The following is a 27,484-nucleotide window of genomic DNA, read 5'->3' on the forward strand; positions in this document are numbered from 1 at the left end:
GCACAATTTAAAAAATAAAATAAAAATTAAAACCTACCCATCACATAAGAATCAAGATATATATTAAAAGATTACAAAAAATCAAATTGTGAAATTAAATGCCTCTTCTCACTCACTGAAGTTAACACACTCAGATTCGTTCAAGCATTTTGTGATGTGTATCAGGCTAGTATCGAGCATCAACCCACATACTCACAAATGTACAATGCACAAGATAGCAACAAAAAACAAGGGCTCAAGAAACATGTGAACAATCTATGCTAAAGAATAATAAGGACCATGCTCTCAGTGGCCCAGCTCTAGTGACAACTAAAGTCTGAAACATTTTGATTCAAAGCTGCAACAAACTAAAAAAAATAAAAATAAAACTGATAGGCTTTTCTAAACCATTTGCGGGTTTAGGGTTGCGGGTTAGCTTGATGGGGTTCTCTTGACGGTTATTGGATACGTAATAGCCACAAGGTTAATCTCAGTCAATCATTCACCATATATATTGCAAAAATCAACAACAGCATGTACCATAACAAAGAGAATCCATACCTTCAAATTGGCGGTTGCTGTCACTCATGTTGAGCAGTGGACAAAAATCCAAATCCATGCCACAAAACCTGTCAAATCTCCTCCTCCTCGGCAGTGATAAACTCCTCTCTCCATGGGGTTGAATCATTGAGCATTGAGTGCAAAATGACTGAAAAAGTCAAATTTTCCTTCGCTTATACATGGCCCTGAAAAGACATGCGAGATTTTGGATCAAATCGTGATAAACTCGTGATTTTATTGATTAAATCGCAAATTTTTGACAGTTTAAAAACTCTCGAAGAAATCGGTCGATAACATTGGTGAGTTGAAAAAGTTGCGATTTGCCGGTTTTATCAGAGGCTGGCAACAGAGCAAGCAATAGCTCCACCGCTTCATCTGCCAAAATTCCAGAAAACATATGCCAACAAATCCATCTTTTGGCAAGCCACTCAGTTGGCCCATAAGCTGGATGCAAACCCTGCAAGCCATTTAACATGCTCGAATTCTGGCTGCGAAGTGGCAAATCTTTCTCCAAAAGGACAAGATTGCCCAAAGAATGAGAATACAACAGGATTGTGTTTCCAAAAGTCTTGAATGCCGGCATGAGAATACAACTGGTAATACCATTGAAGTAAACCTTCATGCATAAAAAACTTTTAGTAAACAGCAATGCACAAGTTCAAACATTTTACAGGTCATCTACAGGTTGTCTTTGAAGGTGTTTGCCAAACAATTACCAACTTCAGCTGAAGCAATCATGTGTATAACACATTTTAAATTCGGCAATGGACATTATTGAATGGATGCTTTGACTAAGATAGAAGTACCTATAGGTATAAGTTGGCGCCACTGGTAACTAGTATATACTTTGAACACAAAATCAACCCCATAATTTAACTGCAGTTTCTAACAGCACAACCATGGCCTATGCGCAATTGGTTAACATGAAGGCTTAAAGCTATACTAGTAAATGTCATTAACCTTCTCACAGTAAGCTCTTGTAGTTATTATCATACATACAACAACAAGAAAGTTCTTCAAAATAGTCACTAAATCCAAAATACAGTTCTTTAGCATTTATGAGAACTTAGAAGCTTGATGTGCAGCATGCAATTTCCAGCACCCATTTTCATCTCAAGAAGTTTCTTAGACTGCTACAAGGAGGAATTCATTGCCGCCTTGTCGTTTAAGTTTTTGTCCTTCATGTTTTCTTCTGCCCCTTGTCTGTTCCAAGGCTTCTTCAAGAGTCTTTTTCAAGGAAAATGGTACTTCTCTCTTTCTATTGATATTGTTTCGAATTACTAGTGCTACCCCTTATTGCTTCCTTCAAATCCAATTTCTGCTGTATGCACTATTGTATGCATTGTTGTATGGGGTTGTAGCTGTAAACTTGTAATAAGTCCCAATCGTGACTGTTTTATATTTTCTACATCTGTCCATCTTATGTTCATGTCACGAGTTCAACCTAACCCTCTTGATTATCACTGTTGCAGCACTGTTCCAAGACATCACCAACATGCATTGAAATATATGATGAGGTTGGAATTGGTGGAGGAGCTTCAGGTGTTTCGGGAGGACTTTTGCATCCATATTCTCCTAAAGGTTGCAACTACTCACTCTTGCTTTTGGTATGTTAGAGTTCGACCTTGTCCTTTTGTAAGTGTTGTATATTCAACTTCCATTATTCCCTATCACATGTTCCACTGCATGGGCGACCCAATGTGTATGTGTATTGTTTTCTTTCTAGGAAGCTATGTCTATAAATGGACATCTTGTAGTTATTCCTTTCGAGTAGGTCTATTACTGTGCAGGTTGACTTTTGCAGGCAAGCTTCTTTGGAATGGTGCAGAATGCTGGGAAGAGGCTCTAAAGCTTATAACAGTAGCAGAAGCATCAGTTATTTCAGAATTACCAAGCGGCGAAATTGATAGTGAAAATAAACAGCATACTGTTGCAGAACCTTTCGTCTGGAGAAGGTTTCAGTCTTAACCCTGTTTATCTCAATGCAGAAAAGTTTCAATATCTGACTCGCAGTTCTCATTTGTCTGTTGGTGTTGTTCCTTATGAAAGATGAATGTAATGTTGATAAAACAGACTCTTCTTAGAATGCAAACATTCCCTCTGTTGCTAAATTAGCAAAGGGATATTTACATTGTTCCAAAAGCTTTGAGCAATGTACAGCTTGCTGGTTCTGCCATCAGGGGTTGCTGCATGTAATAACTGGAAGGATCAGAAGTCAGAATCAAGAAAAGCGGTTGCGGTTTGCTTATCTTAATAATTATCAGTATAACGAGTATTCAATCTGAGTTTGGAAGCAAGTGTTCAATCCCATGTCTAAGAGAAGTTTTCCTCTTTTACAAGCTAGTTTCAAGATCCAATTTTACACTCAAAACCCCACAAGGAAAAAACTTTGATTTTAAATTAGTTTCCTCCTGCAGGGCTTTGATATAAATGCAATTTTCCTCTAAATATGGTGCATAGAGGGATGAAAATGATTGAGCAGCAGAAGATTGTTTTTCCATTAAATGACATCATAGCATGGTGACTAATTTGAATCTCTTTCTTAAGCAACAGGCTTTGCTACAATTTGAGAGAAATTTTGATTTATAAGTCTCTTAGATTGAAAATTTCCTCTACCTGAAGTGGTAAACTTTTGCTGGTATGCACAACAGGCTTATTCCAATTGAACTTTATACTCTACACATTGGCTTTTGAGGAGAGGAGATAAGATAAAATAAGATAATTTTATTGAAATCTAATAAATGATGAAGAAAATAGGTCAATGGGACTGATGAGGACAATGATATCATTACAAAGTGAGATCACCAAATTGGCTCCTTTAGCATGTCCATCAGCCAAACATGTGACAAAAATAAATGTTTGAATTACCACATACAAGAATTTTTTTGACAAATTTGTTGAGGTTTTTGCAACAGCAGGCAGACATTCTCCCATGGGGTCATGCTGATTTGACAAAGGGAGAATGATACATTCACCCGTAGGGCAATGCTGATTTGGCTAGGGATGAATGGCCCAGGGGCGGTCTTTCTCCCAATGCGGCCATGCTGATTTTGCTAGGGGAGATTGGCCCATGATGCTCACATTGTTTACTCTGGGATGGAGTGAGCTATTTTTTATTACACCCGAAATGTTGGACGGATTATAAATCCTATTCACAGTTTTCTCCTGAAATCTTCTTATAATGAACAATTGTAGAATCTTCACTCTCTCATAAACAATTCTAGTCTAATGTTGAGTTGTAATGTAGGCTCCCTAAGTGAAAGGGTTCTTGTGACGAGGTGCCTCTTTATGGGTCTCCACTCAACATTGGAACTCTATATAAATAGACAAGCATGTGAGGAGACAAATCATCAACATAGCAAGCTCATTGAATCTTTTCCAGTGGAGGAGAAGTTCACCAAGGAGAAATCGTTTGCTAGAGATCATCTTTTATCTTTTCTTCATTTCTATCTCTCTCGTGGAGGCCGCACGTGTGAAAAGGACGAGTTTGACGATGCCACATTGACTGAAGTTTGATTGAGTTTGATCAGTGTTGACTGATCCACACAACCAAGTTTTGACTGGCGTTGACCTTGCTTATTTGACCAAATTTGAATGTAGATTTGGCTGCACATGCGGGTTGATTGCAAACAATTGACCGCAGGGTTGAGTTTGACCAAGCTGAAGTTTGACTGTAGAGTTGGATTTTGACCAGCATTGACTATTTAACAATTTGACTAAGTTTGACTGGTATTTGACTTGTAATGTTGGCACTGGTTTCTAGACAAATTTCTGATTTGTAAACTTTGCTAAAAAGACAATTTCTCCTTAAGAAAAGATTGATGGGTTTTCTCCCAAGGTTGGGTTTCCTGGCGTAAAAATATTGTCTGTTGCACATGTTTGTCTTTCTATGATCTTAATTGTTTCTGTTGCACATACAATTGATATTTTCTGTGTGATTATTCAATGATATTAGTGGCATGAAGAATACTGTTTGAAAATTGTTAGGAAGTAATTATCAGTTTAGAAAATTGTATTCTGCTACACATGCTGTAGAATTTCAGCATGGTTTCAGAGCTTTGAGGAAGATCAACCATCAATTTAGCCCCAAGTATTCAACAACTTGTTTATATTTCTGATCTCTTGTCAAGATGGTGCCCAGTCTTAGAGTAGAAGATAGGTTGGATGGTGCTACAAATCATAGATCTTGGAAGACTAGGATACTCCTTGTCTTGGATGAAAATTGGATTCATAATTACATGAACGAGAATGTCTTAGAACCACAAGATGCTGAGGAGAAAGGCAAGATAAGAGGAATGAAGTAAAGGCTAAGAGGATCTTGATAGATTCCATAAAGGATCACTTGATTCCATAAAGAAATGGTTGATGCTTTGGTGGGATTGTTCGAGAGTAAGAACACTAGTAGGAAATTAGCCTTAAGGCATAAACTCCGTGGTGTCATGATGTCCAGATCAGATTTAGTTGCCACTTATCTCATGAGAGTCTTCCAGTTGAGAGATCAACTTAGAGCCATTGGAGATACCATTGATGATGCAGAGCTTGTTATAATGACTCTTAATGAATTTCCTTCTTCATGGGATCCATTTGTACAAGGTATTTGTGCATGAGTTGAGCTGCCCAAGTTTGATCAGCTTTGGACTGATTGTGTCCAAGAGGAGGTTAGATTGTTGTCCAAGAACAACTTGCAGAGACTTCAAGATGAAGAAACTCAAGCCTTTGCAGCTCATGTAAGGAAAGGAAAAGGAAGAATAAATGTTGATAAGAAAAATATAAGTGGAAGATCAACTCCAGGTCAAGATAAGAAGAAGGAGGATCTTTCAAAGATCAAATGCTTCAAATGTCATATATTTGGTCACTATGCCTCCCAGTGTCCTTAGAAGAAAAGGAAGGGAAAGCAACATGCATCAACAACTGATGTTGATGATGATGATGAGCATCTACCACAAGAAAAGACAACAAAATCTATACTTAATGAGTTTACAGATGAACTTCGAAAGGAATATTTCTTTGTCTCCACTCTTATAGGCACTATTACTGACAATATTGATATTTGGTTGGAGTGGTGCTTCGAGGCACATGACAGGTTCATGAGACTCTCTCATAGATTTGAAAAAGAAGGATTCGACATTGTACATGGAATTTGGAGATAATGCGAAATATGAAGTGAAAGGAGTTGGGACAATATCATTTTAGTTGGAGTCCGAAGATTCTCTACACATGAGAGATGTATTGTTTGTTCCAGGATTGAAGAAAAGCTTGCTCTCTATTTTAGCTTTGGAGGATAGAGGTTACAGAGTTGTGTTTGTTGATGGTCAGGTTCTTGTATGGCCTAAGGGATTGAGCATAGATTCAATGGGAGTGATTGGTGTTCGAGAAGGAGGACTATACAGATTGTTAGGATGTCCAGCCTAGGCATTGGCACATGACAATATTAGTTTATGTGAGTCATGGCATCAAAGATTTGCTCACTTGCGTTATAGGGCTTTTCCAACATTGAGGAGGATGGTTACAGGTCTTCTAGAGCTCTAGGTAGAGCATGATGGTGTTTGCAGGGGTTGTGCACTTGGCAAGAATGCCAAGGGATATTTTCCAAGTAGTGATAGTAGGTCCAAGGGGATCTTGGATCTAGTACATTCAAATGTATGTGGATTGATGACAATATCATCTTTGGGCCGTTTCTTGTACTATGTGATATTCATTGATGATTTCTCCTGGAAGACATGGATCTACTTCATGAAGACCAAGGATGAGGTCTTCAACAAGTTCCAAGAGTTCAGGGCTCAGGTAGAGAACTTGACAGAAAAGAAGATCAAGGTTTTGAGGTCAGATAATGGAGAAGAGTATACTTCCAAGGACTTCAATGTTTTTTGCAGGGAGGCAGGGATCAAGATGGAGTGGATAGTTCCTTACAATCCTCAACAGAATGGGGTTGCAGAAAGGAAGAACAAGTCCGATGTGGAGGCTATCAAAGCGATGATTCATGATCAAGATTTACCCATTTCCTTATGGGTAAAGGCATCCAACACGACAATTTATGTTCAGAAAAGGAGTCCTCACCAGATATTGGAGGACAAGACTCTTGAGGAGGTGTCATGCCCCTTCCTAAATCATTTTGGAACAAGATTAAATTTTGTATTATGGGGCCAATTTTGGAGTTAGTGGACCCCATTCGATTTTATTAGGAGATTAGACTTAGGAGAAGATGTTTGTTTTGTAGTTAAGTTACACATGGGGGCCACCCTCACTAGGGAATTATGCACTCCCTAGTTCGATTTGCATGGAGGGGGTTAACTTTTGCATGATGGTGGTTAAGTGAGGGCCCACGATGGAGGACGAAATGGAGGGAAAAGTGCTCCATGAAAACTATATAAGGAAGGCAACTCTCCTCTTCTCATTCATCATTGGAGTATATCGATTTCTCTTTGGTTGCTCGAGCTGCTTAGCCGAGTCACTGGCTGTTTAGCACGAGTTCTTCAAGCGAAGAGCTCACCCTTTCTTTGGGGGACTTCAAGTGCCACCCTAGGAAGGTTTTCTTCATTTCTTTAGGAGGAGGATCACATTGTGATTTCCAGCAGTAGCATTTCCTTCCAGGTGGTGCGTATTACTGGAGGACGCAATGGAGAGGAGGTCGAGTTTGTTGGTGGTGCTTAGTAGTGGAGATTTGATGTGAGATTTTTCGGAGAGGAGGCTAGGGAGGATTGCTAGCATTGGGAGAGTTTGGGAGCTGATTGAGCTTCTGGCTTGGTAGTGTGACCTTCGCAGTACCTGGGCCAGCGCAGAGGCAGTGTGTAGGAGCTCATTTGGTGGGTAGAGTATCAATCCTTGAGGTTGAGCTTTGCCATGGAGGTTAGAGGAGATATTTGGAGTGGTGTTTGCTTCCCTTTCAGAGCTTGGAGGAGGACTTTGTGGCCATTCCTTGCAGGCCGTATTTCTGAAGCTATTTGGAGGGCGTGGGCTATAGTGGAGGTCGAAATTGGAAGGTTGGATTAAGGCCAAACCCTTTTTGGGTTTTGGCCAAGAAGCTTGTGGGTAAAGTTTCATCATTTTCTGAGCATTGGAGATGGGGTTTCTTATAGCTCCTTTCCAGCCAACAGTTCTAGTTACTAGGAGACAGCGCAAAGCATTAGAGGAGCAGTTCTTTCTAGTATTGAGATTACTGTTTGACACCTGGGTTCTGTCAAGCTTGCCCTTGAGGCAAGCCCGTGTGCATTTTCCACACTATTGTACTTGCTCCATTCCATTAATAAAATGCTCTGCTGGTTCTCAATGCTGTTGTGTATTCAACATTTGCTGATTGTTTAATTTTTCTGTGTATGAATCGTATTTGCTTTTGTATGTCATTGTTTGTTTAAGTTTGGAGCATTATAGGAGACATTCACAAGAGTGAAGCAAGAGGTCAGTCATTTGAGGATCTTTGGTTGTCCAATATACATCCACATGCCCAAGGAGAGGAGGAAGAGGTTAGAACCTTCTGGGAGGAAGGGTACTTTTGTGGGATACAGTGAGACATTGAAGGCCTATAGGATCTACATTCTAGGACAACCTCAGATTGAGGTTAGCCAGGATGTAACTTTTGATGACAAGGTAGGTTTCAGGAGGTCTAGAAAGTCTTATATGGAGATTGATAGTGAGGAGCATGAGGCTCTATAGGATGTGGGTACAGATCCATTTAGTCTAGTTGTTCATCCTTCAGACTATCAAGAGGAGTTGGTAGAGCCAGCAGAGCCAGTGGACTCGCTTATAGATGTTGCAGGGACTAGGAAGAGATTGATATGTCTTCGTGACACTTTGCAGGATGTAGAGGCATGCAACTCCTTGCAGTACTTCCAGGGAGAGTAGACAACCACAAAGGTTCTCGAGTTATATGGCATGGATAAGCCACGCCATTGATTCTGAACCTTCTAGTTATGATGAGTGTTGAAAAGTGTAACTAGGTTCGGTCTTCATAATGACATGTAATTGTGATTTTATGTAAGAGATGCAAAGAAGAAAAATAAAATTATTGTAATGCTTGCATCATGGGTTTCATGAGTAAGAGATTTCATTTTTAGTTAAGGCTCCCATTGAGAGCCTTTAGGAATTTTGTCATCTAGTCATAAAGAGTCATTGTCATGTAATGAAGACATGTTACACATTGTAAAAAGTCACACTTGTCTATGTAAATTCATCCTCCAAGACCTTGTCACTAGCCCTCTTCAAGTCGGCCTACAACGAATGGAGAAATCTAGAAGATGATGTCGGCCCTCCTTCAAGTAATCATGTCGGCCTACAACGAATGGAGAAATCTAGAAGATGATGTCGGCCTTCCTTCAAGTAATCATGTCGGCCTAAAGGACATGAGAAAACATGTATATATAGCAGTGCTTGGCCTCATTTGGAGGCAAGCAATTCGGTGAAACAAGCCTCTATCATAAGTGCGAAAATCATCTAAGAAGGACTAGAAAAGAAGCGAAGGACGAAGGAAGCATAGCGAAGGGAGGAACACTTTTGGAAGTCTGATTTGGGCTAGTATATTCTCCCACGTGCGAAGGCAGCAGATCCGAAGGCATCTAGAGAAGGTTGAAGAACTTGTAGTTACATTGAGGTGATCTTGTTTGGGTAAAGGATCTCACTAGAAGAAGCCGAGTAGAAGTGCTATAGGTCTCTCTCTCTTGAAGAGACTAATTGAGGAGTGAAATTGTTCTAGGGTTTCTGAAATAGGGTTGCAGACCTAAGAGACCGAGATTCTCAAGGAAGCCGAGAAAGGGAAGAGGAAGAGCAGTGTGGAAAGGAGGAGACCGAGATTCTCAAGGAAGCCGAGAAAGGGAAGAGGAAGAGCAGTGTGGAAAGAGGCTAGTGACTTGGTCTTGGGAGGACTCTAGTGTCAAGGGTCTTTGTCATGGTCTTGGTGGTCGTCAATTGAAGATCTATAAGAAGAATTTCGTTTGGGTTTTCCTCTCAAAGAGTGAGAGGTTTTGGCCCTGGCTGACAAGCCTATATACTGTGTCTCTTGTCTTTTATTGTTCATGATTTGGTAATTGTCTTGATGAAAAGAACACAATAATAACCTTAAGAAGAGAAGATCATAATCAAGAAGTAAAAGTCTATCACAAGCAATTATCTTAAGAAGAGAAATCTCCTAACTATTGATGCCCTAGATTTCTCAACAATGAGGCAACATGATAGCATGTTTGAAAGGATGCCTGTTAGCTTTGCTGTACAAAAGAATAAAAAATGGATTCAAACACTCTCAAAGGCTGCAAACACTCTTATAATCATGCCAAAGGATCCATTGATGCTGTTCAAATTCTCAAATCATGGCTAAAAGTCTTCCACCGATTGAAAAAATTGCAAGGGGAAAGCCCTTTGGAGGGCAGAAATACACTATCGGGAGGCGGAAATACCCCAAAAACCATGTAAAAATCAAAATCACAGGCCTAAGGCTCCACTTTAATCTCAGCCGTTGGATCTGGCCGATCAGCGGTCCAGATCGCATCGGCATATCGCAATCGGAGGAGGCGGGCAGTGGCAGCGACATGAGACTTCGCCGATGGGCCGGACCCGACGGCCATACAACGCTGCACTTTATATTATTTCGGGTCCGCGGCGATCGCCGATATCGCATCGACACTTTCAAAGGGGCGGGGCTTTAACATAAGTTATGGTGCGGGCCGACGGGCCGGACCCGATATATGCACAACACCCCATTTCATATTTTTTCAAGTCCGCGCCCATAGCGTTTTCAATGTATTTTGTGTATTTTCTTTGTATAAAGAAAATACAAAGGGAAGCTTGTGGCAAGCGCCGATTGCGATGGGATTTCGGATCCGAAAGGGTTCTAAAGGCCAAATATATATTTCAAATCCGCCAAAGCCAATTTTTCATGGTTTGCGGCAGTTTTGCAGGTATTTGTCAAATATTAAAAAACAAAGGAGGAGCCTGTTTTAATGTGAATTGCGAGCCAAAGGCGGACCCGATAATGAATAAACCATGCCTGAGCCTTTTAAAAGTCAACATGGAAGCAGTGATGGGCGGGAATGAATAGTTTGGGCAGCGTTTCACTGTTTTAAAGCCAAAACAGTCATGATAGAGCCGTTTAATGATTCAGCAGCAGCATTTAATCAGCAGTATGGCCGAGGAGGAAACAGGACACCACAGATCCAGACAGAGCATTCAATGGTTATGGGTTTCACCCATATTTCATTCCACTTGCCCAAGGAGGACCGCAGAGAGCCAGAGAGGGTCAAATCTATTTAAAACTCAGACAGATTTGTATCAGAGGCCCATTTCTGAATATGAATATGGTTGGTGGCCATTTATGGGCTCCTCCACGCATTGTTTAACAGAGATATTTTGTATTGTAACACTATATATACTCAGAACTCAGATGTAATCGGATTTGATGAGTGTTTGATGAATGAAAAGCTTTGTTGTTGCCTTTAACTTCTGGAGACTGTAAATACTATGAGGCCTGCAACTTCTGGTCTTGATTTTCAACTCATACAAGCTTCTTTTGCTGTCACCTGCTCACTTTCCACTTCTTTTTCTTGTTCTAGGCTGTGCTTGCTTGCATTGATTTGATGTGCTATGAATGTTTGATATCAGAGGGGCTGTCATCCCACCTCTGTATTATAATTTAGTGGCTCATTGAAATTGCTTGCAGATTGCTGTTGTTTAATATCAGGGAGCTGTCATCCTGTCTGTATATTAAGCGATAGTTCTACAGATCTTCTGACTGGTTGCAGCTGGCCATCACAGGGTCCTGTGCATCTGCTGGTGCAATTAGTTTTCTCCATCATCACCTTTACCTTAAACTGTGAGTAGTTGGTGGTTGAAAGCCTTGTAGTTTGGGGGTCTTCACCCATGTCTGGGGATAGTCATAGTAGGAGTGGTTATCTGGCTTAAATGTGCAGCGTATCTTCATTTATCCATCGTCTTATCCAACATAATTGTTGAATTTTTAATGTTCCTGAGCATCACTGATTTACAACCTAGGTGAGTTTCTTGGGGTGATAACAATGCCATGATGGAGTGTTAGTCCATCACAAAGAATGATGTGTGGAAGATAGTTTCGAGACCAAAGGGGAATTCCAATGTTCCACCAAGTCTCCGGGACGGGGAGACGCGGGTGCGGGGAGACGCACAAAGGGGACGTGTGGGAGAACCCTGAAATTTTAGGGAAATTTAGGGGAGACGGGGAGACGTCGAGGTATATATAATATAATTTTTAATTATATATATTATATATATGTATATAATTTTGAAATTTTCATGTTCATATTCATTGTTCAATAATGCTAATTCATCAAGATTCAATCATAAAATTCAATATGAAATATTCAAATACAATGTACATTGATCCATATCATTCATCAATCATCATTCTATAATTTATTGTTATATTGAATCATTGAGCTAAAAATTAAATTGAAAATTTTGAATTCATCATTCATCATTCTAGTCTTCTAGATTCTAAATTGAACACTAAATTCAAATTTTCAATTTATATAACTCAAAGTTTCAAACTCAAAAATAGTTCAGAGTGAAGAGTCGGTCATCAATATCTAGTGTCACAACTCAAATGTTAAAAGTTAAAACTTAAAAGTAAAAATGGAAAATCAAAATGAACACTGAAAATAAAATAAACTTCAAGGACTCAATCTCAATGATTGGTCCTCTACATCCATCTGCTGCATGAAGTCATCAGGAACATCAATGGGAATGTCGTTATCTCAGTCAGAGTCACTCTCTTGAGTAACCAATGGAACTCCAACCAAACCATGCTGCAACTCATCTGGTCCATCCTCATCATCTATCTGTGCACTATCCTCTAGATCCACATCCCATCGTGTTGCTGGTCCCCTCTGATACTCTGGTGTCTTCCTATGTGCAAGACGTAGAGAACTATGCATTGCAACTAGCTTCTCTGCTCTCCTAGAGGAAAGTCTATTCCTCTTGATAGAGTGGATGAAGCTATATGTGGACCAATTCCTCTCTGCTGCAGAGGAACTAGCAATCTGAGACAATAAGCGAATAGCAAGATGTTGGATCTCTGGAGCCTCATCCCCATGCATGGTCCACCAACCAATGGGGTCAGTCTGGCCTAAATCATTGCGATCTTCCCTTGCATCCGGCTTGTTGAAGGGACAACTGAGACTTGCAAATTGCATCCACTGTCTCCTAATGGATCTCCCTTCTTTTGAACTATACATCTTTGTAATGGCTACTCGAAATCCCTTTTTGACCTCTGGATCTTCAATGGGAAGAATTCTACCACTTCTTGCCACATACCATTTTGGGTTGAGTGCATATGCTGCCATGTGCAAAGGTGTATTCATTCGATCCCACCTACGCTGAATAATGGGTCGAATCTGAGTCATATAGAACTCTAAGGAAGGATCTTTCTCACGAATGGCCACCCTTACTTGATCCAACATACTATCAAAAGTCTCATAGATTTCTCCAAGACTAGGAGAATCTGTGTCAGTGTAGCGAATGACCTCAACTACAGGACGTAAGAGTGACACCAAATAACCACAATCTGTCCACCAATCATTATCCAGTATCTGAATCCTGATTTTCTTCCCTTCCTCTGTCTTGGATTCTGCCCATCTGTTTCAATCTGGAGTCACAACCATGGCCTGCAATGCTGACTGCACCTCCAACATCCTCTCTAATAAAAGAAAATAACTAGCATATCTGGTATCAGTAGGCTTGAGGAATTCCTTCCTCGCATGAGACCTGTACTGCTAAGGAGGTGTGGTGATTGCAAATAAACATTTGCACATTTCTTGCAGCTGTCACCAAGTTAGATACCCACTCAATTTTGCCAATGTCTTTCAATGCATTATTGAGTGCATGCACACAACAAGGGGTCCAGAAAATATGTCTGTATTTACTCTGAATCATTAATCCTGCTGATCTACACACTGCCACTGCATCTATCACAACCTGTACAACATTTGTAGAGCCAACCTCCTCTATAGCATCACGAAGAAGCTCAAATTGGAAAGCTGCATCTTTGCGCTTTCCAGAACAATCAATAGCTCTAAGAAAGAAAGGCCCCTCTCGGCAAGTGACTATGATGTTGATGAGTGGACGTTTGGCAATGTCTGTCCACCCATCCATAACAATAGAACAACCTTCCCTCACCCATGTCTGCCTCAAAGTTTCCTTTTGCACATTAATATTGGCCACTTGCCTTTCTAATATCACTGTCCTCAACTTATGTTCACCTGGGATATCACTGTCCTCAACTTATGTTCACCTGGGGGCACATATGAGGGTCCTGCTGTTGCAATTGCCTTGACCATCTCCTTGTAGTAAGGAGAACGACTAGCATGGAAAGGAATTCCATTGGCAAAAAGAAATTTACCAATGGCATCATCTGTATCATCACGGTTCAACTTACTGTACATCCCTGCAAGAGTTGGTCCCACTGCACAAGAGCGGGAACCCTTAGTCCCAATATGAGATGGTGGAGGCATATCTTTCTTTGATTTTCTTCTTGAGCTTGTGGCTTCATTAGAATTTTCTTGAGGCTAGGCCATGACATTTTTGCTTGAGAACATGCCCTTTGCATCTGCTGCCATTTGCATTCTCAAGAGCTTTGATTTTTGCAGCAGTGTTAAATGTGAACATATGCTAACCCCTTTGCCACCTACACCCAAAAGATGCATCCTGAGACGACTATAACTCCCAGCCCAAGAATGGGCACAAATGTTGCATTTCCAATGGCGTGTCCCACCTCTTGTGCTTCCCGGTTTTGGTTGGGTTGAAGGGCCAGTGATTTTGGTAGCATATAGCAAAAGAGATTTGCTTGGATTGAATGTCCCCTTTGCATATTCTGCCAATGACTTTGATGGGGTTGCCGTTGGAGTCGTTGAAATGACATTAGCACTAGCTGTACTACTGAAATGGGTTTCATTCCTTGTTGGTTGGGTTTCAGTTTGAAGATGACTCCTTGTTTCTGTTTGAGAATCATATTCATTTTCAGTTTGACTGTCACTACCACTTTGGTCGCTGTCACTCATTTTGCAAATAGTTTATTTTGCAGATTTTGTATTATTTAATGCCCTGCAAGAAGGGTTTGCTTTAAAAAAAAATAAAATTTAAACGGTGAATTTAACAAACAATTTAAATTTTACAGTTCTGAGTTAAAAAAAAAAAATTTAACAGTGAATTTGACAAACAATTGAATTTACAGTTCTGAGTTTTTTAATTTTTAATGCCATGTAAATGAAAAAACTTCAAAACTTTAACACTGAAACAGTGAAACATGAAAAAAAAATTAAAAAAAATTGCAGTCAAACTCACTGTGTACAGTCTGGAGCAGCTGCGTGGAAGTTTGGACTTTGGAGCAGCTGCGTTACACTTTACACTGTACAGGCTTACAGTTACAGCAAAGATGCCGGCTGGGTGGAGGACGATGGTATAGCAGCAATGCTGCCTGCGTGGAGGGTTTGGCACAAGTTAAAACAATTTAATAATTAATAATAACATTAAAATTTAAATAATACATGGCCCGATTAGTGAAGGCTGAGAAGCCCAACGAAACCACCTCAGAGATAGCAAAAAATCCACAAAATTACTTCACAAAATCACCTCAGAAAGGAGTTTTCTTGTTTGAATACGCTGCTGCCTGCCGCCTGGGTGGGAGGATGCCACTGCAAATTTGTTGAATCTTTGAATCAAAATCTTGATACGCTGCCGCTTGATGCCACTGCTGTTGAACTTGAAGTTGAAACTTGATACGCTGCGGATGCTGCCCAGTGCCTGCCGCTGTTGTCACGGAAGTTATATGGGAATTCCTCCGAACGTCCTCTGTTCAGTGTTAATCTGTTGCGTGGGAGGATGCCACTGCCACTGTGGGAGGATGCCGCTGCCACTGTGGGAGGATGCCGCTGTGGGAGGATGCCGCTGCGTGGGAGGATGCCGTTACGTGGGAGGATGCCGCTGTGTTAATCAGTGATACCTTGCTGCTTGCCGCCTGCCTGGAGCAAGAACCTAACAGCAAGCCTGAACCTAACAACAAGCCGCTGCCTGGACTGGGAGGATGCGCTGAAGGTTTGAAGAGAAAATGGAAGAAAAAAAATGCGTTGAAGGGTAAACCGTAAGCATAATGATTCATGAATGGCGGCAAGTGAAAACTAAAAACTTGAATTAAGTTTTAACCCTAACTTTTCAATATTAATGTAATTTTTTATTTGTAGTTATTAATTTAGTTTATTTTTATTTTTTATGTTTTTTTAATAAATTAATTTTCATTTTTTTTTAATTTTTTTTTTTCGTTTATAAAGGGTAATTAGACAAAAATGAAGGGGGACGCCCAGAAGAACCCCATTTTCGGGGGGGGGGGGACGCCCAGAAGAACCCCATTTTTGGGGGGGCGCCCAGAAGTACCCCTTTCGGGGAGTCGAGTCTCCCACACTGGGGAAACGCACCCCCTTGCGTCTCCCCGAGTCTCCCCAAAAGGGGGACGTGGGGAAATGCACCCCCGAGAGTCTCCCCGTCCCGGGTGCGTGGGGTGCGCGAGGTGCGTGCACCCCACCCTGGGGGACACGTCCCCGTGGAACACTGGGGAATTCAGTAGTGACCTCCAAGTAGATCTATAAGATCAAACATGCAACATATGGCAACATTGAGAATTACAAAGCAAGGTTTTTGGTGAGAGGGTTCTCCTAAAAAGACGGAAAGGACTGAGGAAAACTTTGCTCCAGTCGCCAGGTACACTTCTATCAGGACTATTGGTTCTCTCGCTTCAGTTATGAGTTGGAGGTTACACCAGATGGATGTAAGGACCACATTCCTTGATGGTGTGATTGAGGAGAAAGTGTACATAGAGTAACCTCAGCGCTTTGTGATACATGGGAAGGAGTCCCATGTTTACAGATTGAAGAAGGCTTTGTACAGACTCAAGTAGGCAGTCAGGGCATGGTATTCCAAGATTAATGGATACTTTATGAGTTTGAGCTTTGCCAAGAGTGATGCAGATCCTGACCTTTACTTCATGGTTGTTGATGGTGATTCGTTGATCTTAGTGTTGTATGTTGATTATCTGCTCCTTACTAGGGTAGAGAGGCTCATTGTCGGGTGCAAGAGGGAGTTGGATTCATAGTTCAAGATGAAGGTTCTTGGCTTGATGCATTATTTCTTGGGATTGGAGGTGTGGCAAAAGCTAGGTGAGATCTTCCTTGGACAAGGGAAGTACATAGTCCATATTTTGAGGAGATTAGGTATGATGAATTGCAAGTCCATGGCTACGCCTATGGTGACAAATCTAAAGAAGCTAAGTGATTCTGCTTTAGATTCAGATTTGGTGGATCCCACTATGTATAGGCACTTGATGTACATGGTTAACACCATGCAAGATATTTGCTTTGCAGTGAACATCTTGAGCTAGTTTATCGTTGAGCCAAGATATGTACATTGGGTTGCAGAGAAGCATGTGTCGAGGTACTTGTGTGGTACAATTGGATATGCTCTGAGATATCTCTCAAGTGGTGAAGTGAGGCTGTAGGGATACGCTGATTCTGGTGGGGTTGGGAGTGCAATGGATAGAAAGAGCACCTTGGGGTGCTGCTTCAGCTTGGGATCAGCGCCGATATCTTGATTTAGCAGAAAGTAGACTTTTGTTGCACTCAATACAACAAAAGCAGAGTATATCGTAGTCAGTGCCGCAAGTCAAGATGCAGTGTGGCTTTGGAAGTTTCTTGTAGGGCTATTTGATCAGGTGCTAGAGACGACATTGATATATTGTTATAATCAAAGTTGTGTCAAGCTTTCGGAGAGTCCAATATTTCATGACAGGTCGAAGCACATTGAGATCAAATATCACTTCCTCCGAGGTAGGGTGCAGAAGGGAGTAGTGAAGCTCCAATACATATCCACAAATGAGCAGATTGCAGATATTATTACCAAGCCTTTGTCTAGGGGGAAGTTTGTATACTTCAGAGACAAGCTTAGTGTGATGTAGAATGTCTCTCTCATTAAGAGGGAGTGTTGATGTTTTTGCAGCATTAGGTAGACATTTTCTGTTGGGTCCCTATAATACTAGTGATTACCCCATTACTATTGTAGTTGTACCCCTTATTAATATTGTTGTGCCCCTATTATCCCCATATTGTTATTACTGTGCCCCATAGAATCCCTCTATTGTTATTTTTGTGGCTTTATATTATTATTGTTAGGTCCGCTGGGTTATATTGTGACTCCTTATACTCCTATATATAGAAAGGAGGTTTTGTCATTTGAATCATCAAAGAATTGTTCATTTATGTAATGTAAAGGAGGTTGCCCCCTCGAAGAGGTTGAATTCTCAGACGTTGATCTATCTTTTCTATATTTTCTTGAGCTGGTTTCATAACATTTGGTATCAGAGCTTTGGATTCTAGGGTTTCGCTGCTCCAAATAGGTCATCGTGGCATTTTTGCTATAACTTTTTTTCTGCGACGTTTCAAAAGTTGCAAAAAAAACCCATTTGAGAAGAAATCGCGTTGAACCTCGGGTCCAAATTTCAGAGCTGTTCGCGCTATATTTGCGGAGATATGATCTGAGGAAGTTGGTCTTTTTGCAGACTCCTGAATTACATTCCAAACAGGTGACTTGGGGAAAAGCGTCATAACTTTCTCTCTGAGGATCGGATTGAAATTTCGTAAGAAGGTACAGAAATAGGACAGATTGTAGTTTCTTGTATGCATTTTTCAGATCCAAAGGTCGAAACAGTGACTCGTGGCACGTCGTACAAGTTCGCTCTACTGAACTAGTCTATAATCAAGTCACTGTGGGAGATTTTGCATAACTCTTCCTTGGAGAATCCAATTTGGGTCAGACTTGTGGCATTGGAAAGAGGACACAGAGGGCTACTGCAGGTCACAAATTCAGATCTAGATGATTGGAAAGTACAGAGATACATCAGAGGCAATATTGAGCTCCTACAAAGTGAAAAAAGTGTGTAGATTTTCTTAAATTTTTGCTTAAGCTTGGTTTGAAAATTTATTTTGAAGGAATTCAAAGGGCATAGTAGAGCATTATTATCGGTAACTGATGCCCCGAAGAAAGAAAATGCAAACACCTAGTAAGGAACCTGAAAGCTCTAGCATGACTCATGAAGAAGAGGAAGAAATGCAACATGATATATCAAAATTACAAGACCAAGTGCAACAACTGTCCCTTGGACAAAAAGGAACAGAATCTAAGATGGATGGTTTAAAGAAAGGCGTAGAAGCTAAGATGGATTGTTTAAAGAAAGGTGTAGAAGCTAAGATGAATGACGTGGAAGCTAAGATGGATGATTTGAAGATAGATTTGAAGACAAACATGAAAGAATTGAAGATAAATATGAATAAGTTGCTACAAGAAAGGGTCACTAATGGTGAAAGGGTAGTAAAGGAAACTCATGATGAGAACAAAAGAAATGTTAATCATGATTCCATAGACTCTAATGTTGGATCAAAGACCCACCATATTCCAAAAATCGATATGAGGAAGTTTGATGGCAAGGATCCCGCAACATGGATATTACAGATGGAGCAATTTTTCGATCTCAATAATGTGCAAAACACACAAAAGGTACGTATTGCAACTTTATATTTGGAACCAAATCAGTTTGTATGGTATCAATGGCTTTGCTCTCGTAAACAATTTATCACTTGGGCAATTTTTACGGAAGAATTGATAGCACATTATGAGGATACAAAAAGCAACACTTTTTTTAGCCAATTGATAAGTCTCAAACAAAAGGGTTCAATAATGGAGCACATTGAGGAGTTCCAAAAATTGAACATAAGGGTAAAAGATATTCCAGAGGAGCATAGGATTGATGTGTTCATAGGGTCTTTAAAGGATAATATCCAACATGATGTTCGCCTTTGGGAACCTGATTCATTAGAGAAGGCATTCAGGTTAGCAAGAAAAATGGAAAGCAAAATTATGGCAACCAGGAAGCATACCACTCACAACTATAAAGACGGAAGTGTTGTTAGTCTTCCACAACCTATAAGGTTGACACCACAACAATTGGAAGAAAAAAGAGCAAAAGGGCTTTGTTACAGTTGTGATAGCAAATACACTAAAGGTCATAAGTGTGCTGAGAAGAAATTATTCTACATAGATTGTGAAGAGGAAGAAGAAAAGGAGCAAGAAAGGTCAAAAGAAGAGAATATACTCCAGGAACAAAGCCTAGATAAAGAAGAAATGAATCCGACCATATCTTGTAATGCATTGGCGGGAATTACCACTCCTCAAACCATCAAGATAGAAGGACAAATCAAGAAGAAAAAGGTAATAGTGTTGATTGATTCAGGAAGTACCCACAATTTTATTCATTGTAAGGTAGCAAAAGAATTGAATTGCTTCTTATATCCAGCACCAGAGTGTCAAGTGATGGTTGCAAATGGAGGAACAATAAATTGCTCTGGAAAGTGCCATAATATCAAGCTATCCATGGGAGAATATGTATTGACTAGCCCAATGCTTTCCATTCCAATGGGAGGTGCTGATGTTGTACTAGGAGTCCAATGGCTACAATCCTTGGGTACAATAGCTTTTAATTTTCAAGAACTTTTCATGAAATTTTCTGTGGAAGGAAAGGAAGTTGAATTAAGGGGTATTGCAGGGAAACCGGGAAAGATAATCAGCTCTAATGGTATGACAAAGCTTCTAAAAAAGGAACAAAGAGGTGTAATTGCACAATTATGTTCGCTAGATGTTTCCACATTGGAATCATCTATTTCTCCAGATCTCCAAAAAGTCTTGGACAATCATTCCAAGGTATTTGAGACTCCCAAAGGTCTCCCACCTATTCGTGATCATGATCATGCTATTCATCTGATTCCAGGAAGTGTTCCTCCAAACATCAGGCCGTACAGATATCCCTATGCCCAAAAGAGTGAAATTGAACGTATGGTTGCAGAAATGCTAGAGGCTGGTATAATTCAACCAAGTCAAAGTTCTTTCTCTGCTCCAGTAGTATTGGTGCACAAGAAGGATGGATCATGGCGCATGTGTCCGGATTATAGGGAGCTCAACAAGCTCACTATTAAAGATAAGTTTCCCATTCCTGTCATTGATGAATTACTGGATGAATTGCATGGATCAATTTACTTCACCAAGTTGGATCTTCGTTCAGGATATCATCAAATCAGAATGAAGATTGAAGACATTCCGAAAACAACATTTAGAACTCATGAGGGTCATTATGAATTTTTGGTCATGCCTTTTGGCCTTACCAATGCACCTTCAACATTTCAAGGTTTGATGAATTCAATTTTCAAACCATTCCTTAGAAAATTTGTGTTAGTATTTTTTGATGATATACTAATCTACAACAAGTCTTGGAAGGATCATGTTGAACATGTTGACAGGGTGCTACAACTATTGGAGGAGAAACAATTATATGCAAAAAGATCCAAATGTTTCTTTGGAGTACAAGAGGTGGAATATCTGGGTCATATTGTATCTCATGAAGGAGTTAAGGTAGACCCTAGCAAAATTAAAGCCATTAAGGAATGGAAAATCCCCACATCCATAAAGCATCTGCGAGGATTTCTCGGGTTGACAGGGTATTATCGCAAGTTTGTTAAGAATTATGGGAGAATAGCAGCACCTCTAACAACATTATTGAAGAAAGATGCATTTTCATGGACTCCAGAAGCAACAAAGGCCTTCGAACATCTTAAAGAGGCAATGTGCCAAGCACCGGTCTTAGCTACACCGGACTTCACAAAAACCTTTATTGTGGAATGTGATGCTTCAGGAAATGGAATTGGTGCTGTTTTAATGCAAGATGAAAGACCCATTGCTTTTGAAAGTCGTCCAATCAAGGGAAAGTTTTTACACAAAGCTATTTATGAGAAGGAAATGTTGGCAATACTCCATGCACTTAAGAAATGGCGACCCTACCTAATGGGAAGACACTTCAAGGTAAAAAAGGATCATGATAGCCTTAAATACTTTTTAGAACAAAGATTATCCTCTGAAGAGCAACAAAAGTGGGTCACAAAGATGTTGGGTTATGACTTTGAAATCATCTACAAAAAAGGGAAGCAAAATGTGGTGGCAGATGCACTCTCAAGAAAGGATGAGGATGTGGAAGCATTGTTGTGCGCCATTTCTATTATCCAACCAGATTGGATAAACGAAGCAAGGGAGGAATGGAAGAATGACGAAGAAGTGTGGGCACTTATTCGAAAGTTACAACAAGATTCCAGTATGTCTGATACATTTAGCTGGCAAAATGATTCGTTATGGTACAAAGATCGCTTATACCTCTGTAAGAATTCCCAGCTAAAACAAAAGATTCTTATGGAATTGCACACTTCTCCCTTAGGAGGGCACTCAGGATTTTTAAAAACTTACCACAGGGTTAAGAAGGAATTTTTTTGGGATGGCCTTAAATCAGATATTCAAAAGTTTGTGGCGGAATGTTTGGTTTGCCAACAAAATAAAGTTGAAACAATTAAGACACCCGGTCTATTACAACCTTTATCCATTCCAAGCCAACGTTGGGAGGAGGTTTCAATGGATTTTATCACAGGTTTACCCAAGTCTGAGGGAAAGAGTGTCATCATGGTGGTAGTTGACAGACTTACCAAGTATGCACACTTTTGTGCATTATCACATCCATTTAAAGCCAGTACAGTTTCTACTGCATTTATGGAAACAATTCAAAAGCTACATGGAAACCCAAAGATTATTGTAAGTGACAGAGATCCCATTTTCACTGGAAATTTTTGGACAGAATTATTTTCTTGTCTTGGTACTCAGTTAGCTCATAGCTCATCTTATCATCCTCAATCTGATGGGAAAACTGAGATAGTAAACAAATGTTTGGAAGGATATCTTCGTTGCTTTGTATCTGATAAACAGACACAATGGGTCAAATGGTTGCCTCTGGCTGAATGGTGGTATAACACTTCCTTCCATACAACAACAAAAATGACCCCATTTATGGCACTTTATGGGTATCAACCACCATCCATCACATCATATTTAAGAGAAAATTCTAAGGTTCAAGCAGTGGAACATCACATCGAACATCAACAACAAGTCCTCCAACTCTTAAAGGATAACCTCGTGTTGGCACATAATAGAATGAAACAACAGGCAGATCAACATCGCAGCGAAAGAAGTTTTGATGTAGGTGATTGGGTATTCCTACGGCTACAACCATATAAGCAAATGTCCCTCAAGCAAGCTAAGAAGGATAATAAATTATCACCAAAGTATTATGGTCCATACAAGGTGTTGCAAAAGATTGGTACTATGGCATACAAATTGGAGCTTCCTGCAGCTTCTCGATTGCACCCAGTTTTCCATGTTTCATGTTTAAAGAAGGTTATAGGCGACAAGCTCCCAGTTCAAACAATATTGCCAGAACTTGACGAGGAAGGAAAAATTATATTGGAACCGGAAGCAGTCACAGAAACAAGAACTCGACAGCTACGAAATCGATCAATTTCGGAGTATCTTATCAAGTGGAAGAACTTATCCGCTGAAGATTCCACATGGGAGGATGAGAATTTTATACAGAAGCATCCAGAACTTCTCAAGCGTTGAGGACAACACTTTTTTGAAGGAGAGGGGCATGTTGGGTCCCTATAATACTAGTGATTACCCCATTACTATTGTAGTTGTACCCCTTATTAATATTGTTGTGCCCCTATTATCCCCATATTGTTATTACTGTGCCCCATATAATCCCTCTATTGTTATTTTTGTGGCTTTATATTATTATTGTTAGGTCAGCTGGGTTATATTGTGACTCCTTATACTCCTATATATAGAAAGGAGGTTTTGTCATTTGAATCATCAAAGAATTGTTCATTTATGTAATGTAAAGGAGGTTGCCCCCTCGAAGAGGCTGAATTCTAAGGCGTTGATCTATCTTTTCTATCTTTTCTTGAGCTGGTTTCATAACATTTTCCCATGGTGTCATGCTGATTTGACTAGGGGAGAATGATGCATTCACCCATGGGGCCATGTTGATTTGGCTAGGGGTGAATGGCCCAGGGGTAGTCTTTCTCCCATGGGGCCATGTTGATTTGCCTAGGGGAGATTGACTTATGATGTTCACATCGCTTGCTTCGGGATGAAGTGGTCTATTTTTTATAGAATGGGTTTCATTCTAAGTTGCACGAAACGCCGAAACATTTCGGAGTTTCCGAAACAGGTACGTTTAGAAACGTCACCTCCCAAAAATGGAAACGTCGGCCGAAACGTCAGCAGAAACGTCATATATGTATATCTAGAAATATATATATATATATATATATATATAAAGAAATAAGTGAATAACACATTATCTTGCCAGAAAAAAGGGAATAAGACCCATATATGACAATTTAAAAGGAAAAATAAGTCTATATTAACTCTAATATATGATTACATGATGGTCGAGTTTCGACCAAGTTTCGGGTACGGGTACGGCCCGAAACGCTGGGTTCTTTGAAGTTTCGTGCAACATAGGTTTCATTTGTTTATGTAGTTGGGGTTTGCACCAATAAGTGGAATAAACAATTCTAGTCTAATGTTGAGTTGTAATGTAGGCTCCATAAGTGAAGGGGTTCTTGTGATGAGGTGCCTCTTTATGGGTCTCCACTCAACATTAGAGCTCTATATAAATAGACAAGCATGTGAGGAGACAAATCATCAACATAGCAAGCTCATTGAATCTTTTCTAGTGGAGGAGAAATTCAGGCAAGGAGAAATCTGTTGCTGGAGATCATCTTTTATCTTTTCTTCATCATTTCTATCTCTCTCTTGGAGGCTGCACATGTGAGAAGGACAAGTTTGGCTAGGCTGCATTGGTTGAAGTTTGACTGAGTTTGACAAATGTTTATTGATATGTATAGTTGAGTTTTGACTAGCATTGGCTATTTGATCAAATTTGTTCGCAGTGCGGGTTGACCACAGACTGCAAGGCTGCACGTGCGGGTTGACCGCAGGGCCGAGTTTGACCGAACCAAAATTTGATCGCTGAGTTGACTTTTGACTAGTTTGCTCAACATTAACCAAGCAACAATTTGACCAGGTTTGATTGGTATTTGACTTGTAAGGTTGGCACATATTTCTAAATAAATTTCTGATTTGTAAACCTTGCTGAAAAGAGAATTTCTCCTTAAACAAAGATCGTTGGGTTTTCTCCCATGGTTGGGTTTCCCATTGTAAAAATTATTGTGTCTGTTGTGCGTGGCTGTCTTTCTGATCATCTTTATTGTTTCTGCTCCGCTTATAGTTGAGATTTTTTGTGTGTAATTATTCAATGATATTAGTGGTATGCAAAATATTGTTTGAAAATCGTTAGGAAGTAATTATTAGATCAGAAAATTGTATTCTACTGCACATGCTATAAAATTTATACAAAATTAAAACAAGTGCAAGAGTTGCCATGGAAAATTGCCAAATCTCAATTACAATGGTTGCCTATCAATTACTCTTACTCGTTTCATCGTACTTTTCATCGTAACAATATCTACAATATTTCATTTTTTTTGAGAATGCAACATCTATTTCACTAATAATCAATAAACATGTACATCAAGATCAACATACCTAGGAGTCAAATAGTGGGCATTGTTATCCCACAAACGCTCATTTCTTGAGATAAAGTCTTAAAGCTCAAGCAAAGCTTTGGTGTAACTAAGAGGGAGGCCATTGTCATTGTTGCCTCAAAATCTAGTAGGCCTTGTGAGATCCCTCGACAGGCAAGGGCCAAATCTAGATGCAACAATGGGGTGGATTACCTACATGGGAGGCTTCTTAGTTTTCACAAGGTGATATCAATCAAAGGCTAAGAAAGGTACTTTTTGAATGGACAAGGGCACAATTCTCTATGTGTCACGTTAGGTCAACAATTCTACTCTTGCTCTTAAGATGATCCAAACTCCACATGGGTCATCTTATTTATGACCGCTGATATTTTTCTTGGATTCCTCTCTCCGAGAGGTGTAGGATTGATCTAAAGATCATCTGATTCCAACGTGTACAAATGAAGTTATGAATTTATTTTGATTATGGACAAATCGTCAAGGTCGGCCAACAAACTTATGTAGGCTCAAAAGCCCAACAATCACATCTATTCATTCTCAACGTTTGCTATAAATACATGATGCCTTAGCCTCATTTGGACACACTCATTTTCACACTTCTCTCTCTCTCCTCATTGATTGGGTACGGATTTCTGAGCCTCTCTCTCTCCACACGTTCGAAATTTCAGGAGAGCAAAATTTCAGGAGGCCAAAATTCCAGGAGGCCAAAATTTCAGGAGAGCGAAATTTCAAGAGGCGGAAATTTCAGGAGAGCGAAATTTCAAGAGACTGAATTTCTGGACAGTTTGACCAAGCGTTGACCAACATGCGTTGACCTCCTTTGACTGCGTTTTTTAGAGGGCTATCTCTTCTTGGGTAGTTCGCATTTCTGGGCACAGAAATCGAGGCTAAACGTTGATTGTTGACCAGCGTTGACTGCAGCTAGGGCTGACCGCAGGTGGGCTGTTTGACCAAAGTTTGACTAGGCTAAATTTGACTATTTTGAGAGCTGTTTATCTTGCTGTTTGGAGGCTGAAGTTGATTGAAGTTGACCAATTTGCTGAGGGTCAAATCTGCCATGTTGACCAACGTTGACTTTTCTGGTTAGGGCTCTTTCGCTGCTGTTATAAATTATTAGATTTGTATATTGTACTATCTCTCTGTTGAACTATTGAAGACTAAAAGAAGATTTGATCAAGGGTTTCCCCACATTGGCGTTTGTCCCTGGCTGGTGCCACATCTTGTGTCCTCTTGCCTTGGCTTGTCTTCTACTGTTTATGTTTATGTTCTATCTGCATTTTACTATCATGTTGATGTGATTGCTAATCTGAATATTGATACTGGGCTAATAAAGAAATTGAAGTAAAATTACTATAAAGCATAGAACATACCATTGTTGCCTAAAATTAACATGGCATCAGAGCTGAGGTGAAGACAAAGCCCAAGCAAGAGTGAAAGAGCAATCACCAAAGACAGTTGGACAAGGACAAAAGGTTCAATGGGTTCCTCATCCTACTTCCCGGCTGAAGACAAGCTCCATGATAAATTTGACTATCATGGATGGAAGATGTCTCTTGATTTGACCTTGGAAGAAAAAGAAGTGATGGACTATGTGCAGGGTAAAATCCCTGAACCTCCTTCAAATGCACCGGCTGCTGCGAAGACCAAGTACAATAGGGCTGAAGTCAAAGCAAAGAAGATTATCAGGGATTCCATTGACAAGCATCTGGTGGCCTACATCTCTGAATTGAAGACCTCCAAGGAGATCTACGACAGGTTGGTCGACATGTTCAAGGTTAGTAATGCTAATCAAATTCTATTTCTCAAGAATAAGTTGAAGGATATTAAGAAGGGCAAGGACAAGGACATTCAATCCTATTTCTTGAGGATTACTGAGATCAAGAATGATCTACTCTCGATTGGAGAAGTCATTCCTGACAGGGAACTTACTCTCACCACCCTTGGAGGACTCCCACCTGAGTGGTATGTATTTAGAACCACTATACTCAATAATGATCGAATTCCAGGGTTTGAAGAATTGATGTCAAGATGCATTCAAGAAGAAACAAGAATGGTGGAGCAAGAAATGCCTTCTAATAGAAGCAACCCCATTGCATTCTCCTCTCATGCCAAAGGAGAAATAATGCAACGTCTAAAGATCATTTCTGTGGAAGCCTGGATCTAAGGGAGGAAGGAAGGGCAGGTGCTTTGTTTGCAATAAGTTTGGCCACTATGCAAGGGAGTGTCCAAATAGAAGGGACACATCGCATGATGATGATCACAATCATTCCAGGGGCAACTTCAACAACAACGATCAAAGGAATGGCAGGTCCAATGGAAAAGGAAAAAAGAATGCGGGACATCAAGGAAATGGTCGACCCTCCAAGAAATCAAGGAACTCCAGGTATGAAGAATCAAATGTTGTTAACAATAAGCAA

General features: G+C 40.1%; 1 protein-coding gene across 1 annotated transcript in view; it reads left to right on the top strand.

Annotated features, from left to right (window-relative positions):
* Positions 1–2,014: 2,014 nt before the first annotated feature.
* Positions 2,015–27,484, top strand: part of LOC149145047 (uncharacterized) — a 106,786-nt gene continuing 81,316 nt past the window's right edge. Inside the window, exons 1-2 of the mRNA XM_089447804.1 lie at positions 2,015–2,147; positions 2,331–2,495. Of these exons, the coding sequence (XP_089303930.1) occupies positions 2,050–2,147; positions 2,331–2,495 (263 nt within the window). The 5' untranslated portion in view covers positions 2,015–2,049. The remainder of the gene's footprint in view (positions 2,148–2,330; positions 2,496–27,484) is intronic.

This window comes from Pinus tabuliformis, chromosome X (genome assembly GCF_031772625.1).
Source record: "Pinus tabuliformis cultivar Carrire ecotype Pingquan chromosome X, CPIR1, whole genome shotgun sequence".
In the NCBI taxonomy this organism is placed as follows: Eukaryota; Viridiplantae; Streptophyta; class Pinopsida; order Pinales; family Pinaceae; genus Pinus; species Pinus tabuliformis.